The sequence below is a fragment of the Juglans regia genome, chromosome 14, assembly GCF_001411555.2.
Source record: "Juglans regia cultivar Chandler chromosome 14, Walnut 2.0, whole genome shotgun sequence".
NCBI classification, from domain to species: domain Eukaryota; kingdom Viridiplantae; phylum Streptophyta; class Magnoliopsida; order Fagales; family Juglandaceae; genus Juglans; species Juglans regia.
In genome coordinates, this window is record NC_049914.1 from 5,861,570 (window position 1) to 5,875,518 (window position 13,949).

The window sequence follows — 13,949 nt, forward strand, 5'->3', positions numbered from 1 at the left end:
AGTATATATTAGAATATACTATAATATATCATTATATTATATATTATAATCACTATAATCTATAATACAATTATAATATATATTATAATATATTACAATATATTATTACTATAGTATTAAAACTGAAAAATCGGACCGAACCGAATTGATAAAATCATAAGTACCTGTTTAGGGGGATAACCAATACGGAATCGGTTCTTGAAAATACAAAATTGGTACATATTAGTTCGGTCTCAAATTTTATCCAAAACTGGACCCGTTACATATTTAATAAAATATAATCAACAATTCAATTTTTTTAAATTTTAAAATAATAATAATATTAAAAATTAATATTTTAATAATATTTTATTTAACTTTCAATTGTTATCTCAACGCATCTCATATTAACTTACTTTTTAAATCTATAGGTAGGTAAAACATATGTAGCTTAACAAAAGAAATCGTCCAAACGATGTCTTGATTGAATATGGAAATCGATTATATTTTTCATCTGAATTATGTCGTGTCAGATGAGATTAACTTGACTTATGCCACGTTCCCTCTACGAGACTGTGACTCACTCACTGACTAGTGGCTCGGTCACTCCTTCATATATTGCTTACATGATGGTGAGAGAGTGAGAGAGAGAGAGAGAGAGGTTTGTGGATGGCTCTACGAAGTGTGAGCAGAAAAGCCATAGGATTGAAACTTGTGCATAAGCATGGCTTTGTTCGTGGGTTGTCGAGTACGGGGTTCTCGCTACCGGAGTTCTCGCTACCAGACCTTCCCTACGACTACGGGGCTCTGGAGCCGGTGATCATGGCGGAGATCATGAAGCTCCACCACCAGCACCACCACCAGTCCTACGTCACTAACTACAACCAGGCCCTCCTCCAGCTTGAACATGCCCTCTCCGTGGCTGATTCCCCCACCATCGTCCGGCTGCAGAGCTCCATCAAGTTCAACGGCGGAGGTTTCTTCTCTCTCTCTCTCTCTCTCTCTCTCACACACACATGCATGTAGTTCCTCTGCATTGGTAAAAATGAACTCAAAAAGTTTGATTTCATACACTTGATTAGTAATCCTTCTTCTTTGTGGTTATCACGGTTATTAGATGCTGTGTTTAGCCATTAACTACTACTTCCCTGTGCAAAAGGTCATATAAATCACTCTATTTTCTGGAAGAATCTCTCGCCCATTAAAGTATGTATACTATTTGCTTTTGTTTCTTTTTCAAGATGTTGATCAAGGTTTCATTCATGTAATTTTGTGGGGCTTTGATCACATTCCGAGAATGTAATGACAGGAACTGGGTGGTGAGCCCCCAAAGCCTTCCCTAGGCTCTGCCATTGACACCCAGTATGGTTCTCTTGACGCATTGATTCAGAAAGTCAATGCAAGAGGTGCTGCTCTGCAAGGCTCCGGATGGATTGTAAGTTTTCGGAACCTTTTTTGAGCTGTTTTGTGAGTTCCATCAGATAAATTCTGTTTGAATTGGATGGATATCTAACTCAACCAATTGAACTCTGAACAGTGGCTTGCTCTGGATAAGGAGCAGAAGAAGCTCTCAGTTGAAACCACTGCAAACCAGGTATATATGCTCATCATCAGAGCTTTGCTGTTTGAGTAATTAATTAAGACCATTCAGCCTTCTGGTTTTGTTAAGTCTTTAAGTTTATTTTAACAGTGTTCGTTTATGTTCCAAGGTTAAACATGTTATATGCAGGACTGGTTGATGCTGCTTGCAGTCTTAATTTTATGCAAATTTTCAGTAGTGTGAAGTTACTTTTAAATTAGTAGTTGGTCAGTGGTGGCTCAAAAAAAAAAAAAAACAGTAGTTCAACAGTGAATACCCAGATCTTTTAGGTGGGAGGCAATCCATTAGATAGGTGGATGAAAATATAAGAAAGATCATTTCTTTTCCAATGTTACTTTTTCGATTGCTAAACAAATCATTGGATAGATGGTTGAAATGGCTAATATTGACAAGATCCTCGTTGGAATGACAAGATCCCCATTGGAATTATGTTTGCTGACAAAAAAATTTACAGGATCCACTTGTAACTAAAGGATCAGCTTTGGTTCCGTTGATTGGAATAGATGTTTGGGAGCATGCATACTATCTGCAGGTGAATTTGCTGGTTTTGGTATTATTTCAATGCTACTGATAGCTTGAATTTGGCTGTTTCATATGTCACATAATTTCCAAGCATCCAATTAGATAAACCCTTATGAAAGTTTTTAGATGGTTGCAAATTCTACCCATTGGAAGTGTGCGTTAATAATTTGGATGAGAAATGAAGTAGTGTTCATGTTGTCTAACCTATTTTGATAAAAGTCCTGCTATACATCAGTCACTATTTTACCACACACCCCACACCTTTTTGTTTTTCTCAACTTTATGTCACATTCAGCCATCACTTTCAACCTCTCTATTCCCTCAATCTCTTTGTCTGACCTCTCTCTCTCTCCTTCCTAAAGCTCTCCTCGGCCTCTCTCTCTCTCTCTCTCTCTCCTCAAGCTCTTCTTGTCCTCTCTCTCCAACCTCTCTCTCCTCAAGTTTTGTTAAAGGAAAGAGAAGGAACAAAAAAAAACCTCACACGTCAAGTGTGCTCCGGCTGCTGCCAAACAGTGGCTGATCCGAAGATTATTTCTTTTGACAAACATCCTACTATTGGCACACATCCTGCATATGAATTTGTTAGATTTATTAGAGATCTGCCCTGTTTTGCATGTATTTTCAGCTTGGAAAAGTGCTACTCGTCTTCTTCTTCTTCTTTTTTTAACCATTTTTTTTTATCTTTTTCACTATAATATTTTCATTATCATCTAAAGTAGCATAAAATGATTGGCAGATAAGTAAAAGATAACAAATAGGTTTGTAATTATTTAATGTTATATCATGGATTCTCCACCTTGGTCATCCCATTCGGGCATTCGCAAATATAGAATGATCTGCATGTTGTTCACATGATTTTGTTTAGCGGTTATAAATTAAGAGAGAAGTGCTAAATATGAGTCTTTATAAGATAAATTTATAAACTGATATAGTTTGATCTAAGACATCGAATTTATATTATAATAAAACGAGCTTTACAATATGATGTGGCATTGTAATTTTATTTTTATATACATTTTTTGTTAGATAAAGTATTTGTCAACTTAAAATAGGAATTATTGGCCTCATTGTAACTCACAAGTGAGATTATTTTCTTCATTCATGCAGTACCATAATGTGAAAGCCAATTATGTGAAGAACATATGGAAGGTTATTAACTGGAAATATGCGAGTGAAGTTTATGAGAAAAACTGTCCTTGAGACGATAAGCTTGTACTGTGTGAAAAAATAAAAAAACAGCCTTTTGGTTATCTTCCCATGTATCAGATATAAAGCCTATAATAATATTTTCTTTTTCCATGCCATATTCTGAATCCTAATTCTGACAACTTTTCTCAGAATTCCTCAAGCTATTTACAGATTTAAATGGAGCTATTGAAAACTTTGGCATTTGTTTAACGCAGGTCTCAAGTGTCATAATTTGGTAAAATAGAGCAAATCTATTCATCATCTATTTTTTCATCATCATCTCATCATCCATAATGTGATATTCGATGATAGGTTCATAAGTGAAATAATATTTTTTGTTGGGGTTTGTAAATTTTCCAATTCGAAGAAAATTGTGATTAAAAAAAAAAAAAAGACAGGAAATGAAGATTTCACCATTTATTTATTTTTTATTTGGGGGAGGGGGTATCGAACTTCATACCTCTATTTTGAGACTTGTATCTAACATTATTTTGTCAATTACTCTATTTTAAAAGTTGGGATTGTGCCAATCAGGCCACAGAGGCGAAGATTTCACAATTTAATAACAGTTTAATGAAGGCGTAAATAAATAGAGATTATTGTTTTTATTATCTCAATATAATAATTTTTAATTTCCAAGTTATACTATATGTTTCTATTATATGATTTGATATTTTTCATCAATGACTAACCATTTATTACTTTTTTTAACATCATTTTTCATCAGTCATGAATCATTTATATCTTTTAATAAAAAATGTCCATAGTATTAAGGAATGATAAAGTAACGACCCGTTAACAATAAATTTTACGCACTTGATTAATAAAATATTAGTTTTTTAAAATTTATTTATTTAATTTAGTTTTTTTTTAATATTATTTTGTTACATAATTGTAATATAATTGTGATATAGTATTCTTTGTATCACTCTCATTTTTGTTTAAAAAACAAAAAAAAAACTAAACGGGTCTTTGGCATTGCTGTAGACCCGATTCGATCCACTTTAACCGCAAAACAATGAAACCCTAATCAATCAAGTATATATACTCTTCATTCTGCGATTTCTCCAGATATATCAATACAAAAGCTCTAGAACATCGAAGTCAGAGGACGGAGGCGCGCTGATCTAGGGTTTTGGGGTTAAGTTTTCATATCCCCAATCACCATGGTAAGATATCCAAAGCCTCACGTTTTGAGCGTCACTACTGGATTTATTTCCGCGAGCTGTTGTTTAATTGCGTGCGTTTGCGCAGACTTTCAAGCGCAGGAATGGTGGACGCAACAAGCACGGCCGTGGCCACGTCAAGTTCATCCGCTGCTCCAACTGCGGCAAATGCTGCCCTAAAGTATGCTTTTTTGTTTGCTTTGTTTTGTTGCTGAGAAAATTTTTAGGATTTTTAAATTCATTTAAAGTGCAAGTATTTTGGCGTGTTTGTTAATATTGATATTGTATATGGGTGTTGTGTAAAAAGGACAAAGCTATTAAGAGATTTCTGGTGAGGAACATCGTTGAGCAAGCTGCTGTTAGGGATGTCCAAGAAGCTTGTGTTTTCGATGGTACAAAAATGATTTTCTCACTCTTTTGGTCAATTTTTCTTAATTGTTTTTTCCTCTGTTGTTAGTGATTCAATTTGATGGTTATGAACTTCTTGTGATGTTTTGATTTGTCGGTGCATTGCTATTTTAAGGATACACACTTCCAAAGCTGTACGTGAAGATGCATTACTGTGTTTCATGCGCAATCCATGCTCATGTTGTAAGGGTTCGATCTCGTACTAACCGAAGGAAGCGTGAACCCCCACAACGCTTTAGACGCCGGGTATGCCTTTCTTTTAATGTAATTGATGGGTTGATGGTATTAAAGAGAGAGATCATTTTCTACATTGGTCTCTGAATATTGTGTTTTGAAAGAAGACAGGGCTGTTGTTCTTCATGGCCTAATTTTGTCCCAGTTGAATCTATATATTTGACAGTAAACCTCTAGTTGATACATTTGTATTTCTGCCGACCCCAAGATTATAGATTTGTTAGATGCAGCCTTTTGTACGTGACTGTCACTTCACTGGAAGAACATTTCACTCAGGCCTTGCGAATTTGTTGGCTATATTGAGTATATTCATTCTATCGTACTATTATATTCAAAATATCCCATTGGACTTGGAGGGATAAGTCATAAGAGTAGTTAGATCTTTCTTGGTGCTCTGCATTTTTGTGCTGATAGCCACCGTATCATCACAATTCACATGGGCCTACACTTGTGCGTTGCGTGTCCTGCATGTGGAGTGCATATTGCAGTTGCCATTTCAATTTATTCAAGGCTTCTACAAGCTTAATTTTACTAGTTTTTGACCCAAAACATGTATCGAATGCAAGTTTGAAGTTACATTAAACTTTATGATATAAAAACCTGTCCTATGTTTATATGAGAACTTGTTTTAGATTGATTCTGTGTATTTTGCCTTCCCTGTTACAATGAATGAAAGTTGAAGTTGAGTCTGGGTGGTTTGCATTTAAGTGATTCTACTGCCAATGGCTGACTACAATCAATACTCTGGAGTTCTTGTATTAATTTTGATTGGAATTGATTATTAGAGACTAGCAGTGTACAGAGTGGAACATTTTCTGTTTAAAGCACTGGTAAGTGGACGAGAAATGGTGGAAAGAGAAAAAGAAATCCAAAACAATTTAATATCTGATGGTATGCAAAATAAACTATAATTTTTCCCTCAATATCTTCTGGCCACTAAACATTGACTCCATGTTTACTGAAGATGGTGGCAACCATTTTTTCTCATACTAGCAGTCTAATAGTTGACTTCCTCTTTTGCTTTCATGTGGAATTTATGCATCTTACTGATGCATTTCTGTTGTTTTTCATGAGCTTTCTATATGTGATGTATTTTATATCTCAGCAATGGCTTGTTTTGATCGAATTTTGTGTCCTGTCTCCATACTCTCTTGGTGCCTTTTTCTTACTGTACTGCTTTGTTGTTGTTTCAGGAGGATCAACAAAGGCCAGGTGCACCTGGTCAAGGACCGCGCCCTGCTGGTGCACCAGTTGCTGCTCGTTCTTGAGGATCATTACAGCATGCTTTATCACTCTATCGCTTTGATATTTTCAGTATCAACTGCTGCTCATGTTTTTGCATATTACCTATAAATGTATTTTTGACCTTGATTGCGACTCCTATTTGATTATTATGTGGGTTAGATTCCGTTACATGTTCGGAAAAACCGAGTTATGACAGCTGATGCAGAACTTTGAACTTTTTAAAGAGCATATTAAGTAAAATATTTTCTGAACGCCCATTAGATATTAACTTTTCAACCATGATGATAGGTTGCTACTGAAAATAGGAAAATTATATACGTTATATTGCCATCTCACTTTTCATTCGATTAAGTAAGATGTGAAACATTTATCACTATTAAATGATCATGTATTGTATGCTTCTTTATCATTTAATGGTGATAAATGTGTCACATATTATTTAGTATGGTCAAAATAGGACGATAAGTATGGTCAAAATAGAATGAGAGTGTATATAGCATTACTCTTTTTTTTGAGGTGTTTATACTTTATTTTTCCTTCTTTGACGAAGGTGGGATTTGCCTGACCGTTCTAATTGGTGAACTAGATCACAGATACGCCTACCTGACGAATATGATAACTGATGTACCTAACAGGCCGGTTAGATGGTTGTGGGTACTAATATTCGCGCTCCCCCTGTTCTTATGAACACACGCATGAAGGCAAAAGTTACTCTGTATATGGGCTGAACAGAGATCAAATTTGAGCGATGAAGCCAGAAATTGTAACCATGGCAGTAGCTACCTTAGGCATACTGCGTTTTGAAGCCAGATTTTGACTATAAACTTCGTTATTATTGCTAGTGGTGCCATGTCCTTCCTTACTTATAGCTATTTCTTGATGTACAACGGATGGTCTTAAGAGCATTGGCAGCGGCTTCGGTAAAATGAAGAAAAATCTAAAATTTGAATGAACTGGAAGTGGAACCGTTGGCATTGGATTCGGTAAAGCTGAAATTTCAAGCTTTGTTTAAGTTACATGAAATTTAGTTGCATCTTCATATTTAAAGTCTCACTATTCATAAGTTTATTCTATTATTTTATTACAAAATACAGTAGACTAATAGTTTAGATTTGAAAATTAGTTTGTGAAATGTGTTTGTTGGATAATTAGGTTGAGAAAAAAAAATTAGTTGGGAAACAATAATTTAAGTATTAAATTAAATTATTAATGTATTAGTATAATTGTAAAATATGAAAAAAAAATAAATAATAATATTATTAAAAAAATAATATATTATATTATATTTTGATGAATTTAATGATTAATCTAATGTGAAATTATGGATAGAGAAGTTTTAAATTTATAAAAAATATATACTTTTTATTAAATTTTAAAGATGAATTTAATAAAACTAATGTTAGTACTCTAAGCCAGCCATTTGGGTTGCTTCCATGGTCACTTAAAATTATTCAAAACGGCAATTATTTATCTGTCCTTGAGGAGAATAGGAATGTTCTAGGGTATGGTTTGCCTTTTCTTCTGGTAATCGAAAAGGTTGACACGTAAGTTTAACTAAAAGTATACTGGAAAATGGCTGCTAAGGTTTTATAATGCAGACAAGGAGGGGGATATAGAGGTCAAGTTACAAATTTTAAGGTCTACAGATATGGTGCAAGCAAACAGTTGAAAGATAGGTTAACTTATCAAACTTTGATACGTCTCTGATGATTGCTCTGATGGTATGTATGTCTTTTGTTAAGAAGTCAGAGAAGCAATCTGACTTTTGTGAACCCCATATCCATTGATAATATAACAAAACAAAAAAGAAGAAGAAATGACTAACTTATTACTCTAAATTTGCAGCAGATACATTTTATTAGTATGTATCATACACTCTTGAGACGGTTTAAATTTTAAATTTCTAAACTTTAATTGCAACCCACTTTTTGTCATGTTCATAAGGTTGAAGGTGTGTGTACCTTGTGAATGGAAGCACTTTCAAGAATATTTTTTTTTTGATAAGTAATCGATATTATATAAATAGAGATAGGCAATAACCCAAGTACACAAGTGATATACAAGAGATAAGACCTATCTAGGTCGACATAAGGGAAACTAGAAAGTCATGAAAATTCAGGCCATTAAAATCTAAAGCAATGGCCCATAGACATAAAGTACGGAAAAATAGAGCTCTAAGTTCCTCCAAAGACCGCTCCTTGTTTTCGAATGTCCGATCATTGCGTTCTTGCCAGATACACCACATAATACAGATTGGGATCATTTTCCACACCTCCTTGATTTGTTGAGCTCCTCTTGGAAGTGTCCAACTGGCTAGTAGATCTACCACAGTGGCCGGCATAACAAAAGATAACTCTATCCGACTAAAGACTTCCACCCATAAGGCTCTAGTTGTCTCGCAGTGTAGCAAGAGGTGTTCCACTGACTCACCAGATCTCTTGCACATGCAACACCAGTCTAGTATAACTATCCGGCATTTCCTCAGATTGTCGGTAGTCAGAATCTTCCCCAACGCTGCTGTCCATGTAAAGAAGATCGCTTTCGGGGGCGCCTTATTTCGCCAAAGCCTCCTCCATGGGAATGAATTATTTACGGCTCGGGAAAGGGACTTATAATATGAACGAACTGAGAAGATGCCCTTACCCGCAGGAGTCCACCACAACCTATCAGCTTGTTGTTTGTTTGGCTTCACAGAATAAACCAGGCTGAAAAAAGCCTCAAAGATGTCCACTTCCCAGTCTTGTGCCGCTCTACTAAACGTGATGTTCCACTGCACTTGGTCTCCTGATAGAAACATAAGATCCTCAACTGAAGCTTCCTGGTTGCGTGCCACTCGGAAAACTGCTGGAAATGCATCCTTTAGAGCCTCATTCCCACACCAGGTGTCCCTCCAGAACTTAATACAAGAACCCCTCCCCAACACCAATTTAACATGACTACTAAAATCCCCCCATCCACGCCTAATATGTTTCCAAACTCCAACACCACTGGCCCCATTTACCTCTTCAGTGCACCAACCCCCCCATAGACTTCCATATTTACAATCAATTACCAGTTTCCATAAGGCTTCTGTCTCCGTGTTATACCTCCATAGCCACTTTCCAAGTAGAGCCCGATTGAATGTTCTTAGATTTTTTATACCCAAACCACCTGATGAGATTGGTCTACACACCTTATCCCAACTAACCAGGTGAAATTTGAATTCATCCCCTATCCCACTCCATAAGAAATCACGATACAGTTTATCAATCCGAGCCGCCACCCTTACAGGCAATTGAAACAAGGATAAGAAGTATGTATGAAGGTTAGAAAGGGTACTCTTGATGAGAGTCAACCGACCACCTTTCGACAAGTACAGTCTTTTCCATCCTGCACTTTCAAGAATATTTCGAATAAGATTATGTTTGGACGATGAGATGAGTTGTGAATAATAATATTTTATAGGTCCTGTTGAGATGAGTTTAACTTTTTTAGATTGAGATGTATGAAATAGGTTGAGCTGAGTTTAATTTTTTTATAGAGTTGAAAAAATAATGAGTCCCATCAATGATTAGTTTGAGATAAGTTCAGAGGATGTGGCTAACTTGTATAAAAATGAAACCATGAATAATTAATGGTCAATGTCGTGTAACACATTCAAAACGCTGGTATCACTTCAAATCTAAAGTTATAGAGTGGTGGCTAACTTCAAATTTTGAGGGGAAATATAATAATATAAGATGTCCAGAAATGGCTACGTTAATAATATTTTAAAGGTGAATACTTTATTTGGGTCCTTGGAAAATAGATGAAATTTCAATGTGATCTTTGAAGCTAAGAAGATTACTCTTATAATTCCTCATTTTTCAAAGTAAAAAAAGATCCATTCTTATCTACATACGATGAAACTGTTAACTAGTCAAATTTGTTTGACCATAATAAGTGCTGCATATACTAAAATGCATTAAAGATAAGAGAAATAATATTTGCAGTTGTGAATGTACAAATGCCGTACAGTCAAGACTTGTACATCGTAAAACTGTATTATTTATAGAATTAACTATTTATGCGGCTTATAAAGTCCTTGAGAAGTTTCTCTCTTACTTTTTTTTTCAAATTTTGAGAATTAAATGAAACTTCTTGTGTTTTAGGGATTGAAAGACAGACAAGTGTCTATTATATTCTTATTCTGAATTTAATAATGCAACGTGCAAAAAGTTAATTGGTTAAATAAATTGTAAGTGAAGATGATACCAACAAGCACCAGTGGTCTAGTGGTAGAATAGTACCCTGCCACGGTACAGACCCGGGTTCGATTCCCGGCTGGTGCATATCGAGCGGTGAAGAATCCCTGCGCCTGATTGTGATGGTAGGGTCCATCACCACCGTCTGATTCTTCGGACGAAATACAGCGCATCTGAGCTCGATTCCTTTTTCTTTTTCAAATTTCTATTCAATCCAACCACACGTGGTCGCCTCTGCCACCACCAAATACTTAAAAATACATATGATTAATGCAGACAAAAAAGAAAAAGGCCCGACAAAAAAAAGAGAGAGGCATATAATTAGAACCTAATACTGTTGACTTTTACATATGATGCCACACCACGTTTATGTCATGTGTGTCACATAATGTTTTGTGGTTATAATATATAATTAGTCTGTACTACATGACCATTTCCAAATCCATTTCACCTGTCCATTCCCCCAATTCATTGTTTATATTCTTCCACGTTTAACTATATGCTAACTCAGTAGCTTTTAATCATATTCTTTTTAAATTAAATTATTTATTATATTTTATATAAAAAGTTAAAAAAATTATAATGATGAGATGAAACACTTCTTATATGTAAACGAGACTTAAGAAAATATCGTAATAATAAAATATTACAAGCTACAAGAGTAGGGAGGTGAATTACTAAGATTGCAAAAATAGAAAAAAAAAAAAAACAATAATTAGACTCATGTTTGCAACTATGGAAAATGAAACATTTAATTTGTTAAATAATTTGAAAAGTGTTACAATTATAAAGAGATCTTATAAAAATAAACTCACAAACTGATATGAATTTGTATGATATATTAGATCTACTTTATAATAAAAATAATCTTTCAATCTAATATACCACATCTAGTACTCATGCCAATCTGTAAATTTATTTTTGTTTAATCTTTTTGTAACAAAAACATTTTTTCAATTAATATACATACAACATTATGTAATCATATATAATTGCTGTTGGTTTTATGGTAAGTATTTTTAAAACACTTAAATCATAGACGTTGGATTTAATGGGTGATTAGAATTTGGTGTTTGGCATTTGTTGTTGAGTCACACTAACAACAAAAACACCAATCTTGTCTTCGTTTGAATATTCATGCATGGAGTTGGTTTCTATCCAGAGTGGTTGGTTTGAAATCGAATAAGACAGAGGAGAAAGTGGTGAAATACTTCCATTAAATGATCATATCTATCTACAGTCAACTTCTATAACTTTACTCAATTATTAATATCCCAGAGAAGAAAGGATAATTGTTTTGGCAGATATTTCAGATTAAAATTAAAAAATTAAATAAAAAATTGTTAAAATATATATTTTTAATAGTATTTTTATTTTTAAATTTGAAAAAATTAATTTGTTTATTTAATTTTATGTAAAAATTTAAAAAAATTATAATGATTAGATAAGATGAATTGAAATTAATTGTAAAAACAAACAGACTTGATAATTTGACATATTAACTTGATAAAAAAGAAAGGATCTCGAGTATACATGACATATTAAAAAGAAAAATGTTAGGTACAAATTTTAAATATATAAATATTGTACAAATTTTTTGTAAAATTGTGGATTTCAGAAAATAAAAATAAGTTTTTTATATTTTTGTTTGTGAGATTCACTTTTTTATAAAGGATTCGCGTGAAGTTTGTATATTTAGATATTATATATATCATTTTTCTATAAAAATAAAGGTTAGCTACCCATAAATGCGTATTTTTTTTGTTTTTTCTTGTTTTTTAACATAATAATAATAATAATAATAATAATAATTAAAAAAAAAAAGAAGAAGAAAAAAAAGAAGTTGTGAGATGTAATGGTCACAAGTGCAGCCATCGGAAGAGCACAAACTTTGTTGTAGAAAAAGTGAAGGCACACCTTCAAACTTTGAAGTGCACAAAAGCATGCCGGAGAGGAAATTGGAAAAGTGGTTGTCCTTGTACTTTTTGTCTAACTCCACTGCATATATACTTGGGTGGGAGAATATGCCTTTTCTTCTTGTCACCACTAACAGATGTTTGGCAATAACTTCTATCTCACTTATAATATTCTATTTCAAACCATATAAATTTTTTAATTAATTATTATAATTTTTTTAAAATTTTAAATAAAAACAATTAAAAATTTTTAAATTCTTAAAAAAATAATATTAAAAAAATTTATTATAATAATATTTTAATTTTATAATATATTTTATTCAACATTTTCTCTATTCTTTATCAAAACCTAATAAATACTTAACTAAACTATCCCACAACTTCCTACAAACCATTTTATGACTATTAACAAAATTCTCACCTTATTTCATCTCCCAAACATCTCCACACTACTGTCCAAATTTCTCCGCTCGATTGTTCGACCCGATTCATTTGTTATCTATCTTAATTATGACCTGTTTATTATTTTTTTGAGTGAGATTAATGATTAAAAAATTATTTATTTATGTGACCATCATTTGATACTAGATTATGAGTAATATTTATGTTACGAACAATGATCTACTTGGAAAGTCCATGTACATAAATTATCCAATTCAAGGCCAAAGAATCTTTAAATCTCCAATTCAACATTATGGAAAATGAATTAGGAGAAATAACTAATCACTTCTCTCAACAGTTTAAACTAATAGAAATAAGTAGATTTAGTTATTTGTATTATGTTCTTAACATTTCCCTAACGTGTGCGCCCAACATGTGAAATATTTAATTAAATTATATAGAATGTAGAGCCAGGGACAAGATTCGAACTCACCTATGCTTTGATACCATGAAAAATTATCACTTGTCCTGAAATATTAAGCTGATGGAAAAATATAGATTTAATTATTTGTATTATATTTTAAAAATTTATAGATAATTTTTAATATGCAATTTTTTTTTACTAAATATTCTCCAATTCAAAATGAGTTAAAAAAAACATGTTGAAAATGATCTATAAATCATTTCCCATAGTGTTGTAGTAATTGTTAACAAAAAGGTATCATGTGATGATGATAATTGCCTAATTATAAGCAACAGGTTTGTTATTAATATCATTCCTATTATTTCGGATAGGAGCAGAAATTATTCTCCTATGCACGTAAATCTCCAGCACCCCCAGCTGCCCATGAATTTCATACGTATTTGTCTTATACGTACGACGACGTATCAATTCCCGACAAAGTTGCTTGCTTTGAAATTTAGAGCTTCATGCACTATCAACAGACATTTATGATTTATGCATTCAACAAACAAACGTGGGTGTACAAATATGTCAATAATTTTTATCAGTGGAGGAAAATATATATATATATATACATTTCCGTCAAGACTTTTCCCATTAAGATTTACAATTAGTCTAACAACA

The 13,949-nt window shown here is 33.2% G+C and overlaps 2 protein-coding genes and 2 non-coding genes across 4 annotated transcripts; all 4 read left to right on the forward strand.

Moving 5' to 3' along the window:
• Window positions 1-548: 548 nt before the first annotated feature.
• Window positions 549-3,354, forward strand: LOC108996963 (superoxide dismutase [Mn], mitochondrial-like). Its single transcript, XM_018973025.2, has 6 exons — window positions 549-955; window positions 1,139-1,185; window positions 1,289-1,414; window positions 1,517-1,573; window positions 2,034-2,111; window positions 3,209-3,354. The coding sequence occupies exons 1-6, from the start codon at window positions 649-651 to the stop codon at window positions 3,299-3,301; spliced, it is 708 nt and encodes a 235-aa protein (XP_018828570.1). The 5' UTR covers window positions 549-648; the 3' UTR covers window positions 3,302-3,354.
• Window positions 3,355-4,358: 1,004 nt separating this feature from the next.
• LOC108996965 (40S ribosomal protein S26-3-like) lies at window positions 4,359-6,599 on the forward strand. The gene is made up of 5 exons (XM_018973026.2): window positions 4,359-4,458; window positions 4,544-4,636; window positions 4,763-4,847; window positions 4,979-5,109; window positions 6,291-6,599. Exons 1-5 carry the CDS (start codon window positions 4,456-4,458, stop codon window positions 6,363-6,365), a joined length of 387 nt encoding a protein of 128 aa, XP_018828571.1. The 5' UTR covers window positions 4,359-4,455; the 3' UTR covers window positions 6,366-6,599.
• Window positions 6,600-10,581: 3,982 nt separating this feature from the next.
• On the forward strand, window positions 10,582-10,652 carry TRNAG-GCC. The gene has a single exon. It is a non-coding gene; the product is annotated as a tRNA-Gly (tRNA).
• Window positions 10,653-10,656: 4 nt separating this feature from the next.
• On the forward strand, window positions 10,657-10,746 carry LOC118344597. Its single transcript, XR_004798377.1, has one exon. It is a non-coding gene; the product is annotated as a small nucleolar RNA snoR114 (small nucleolar RNA).
• Window positions 10,747-13,949: the final 3,203 nt, after the last annotated feature.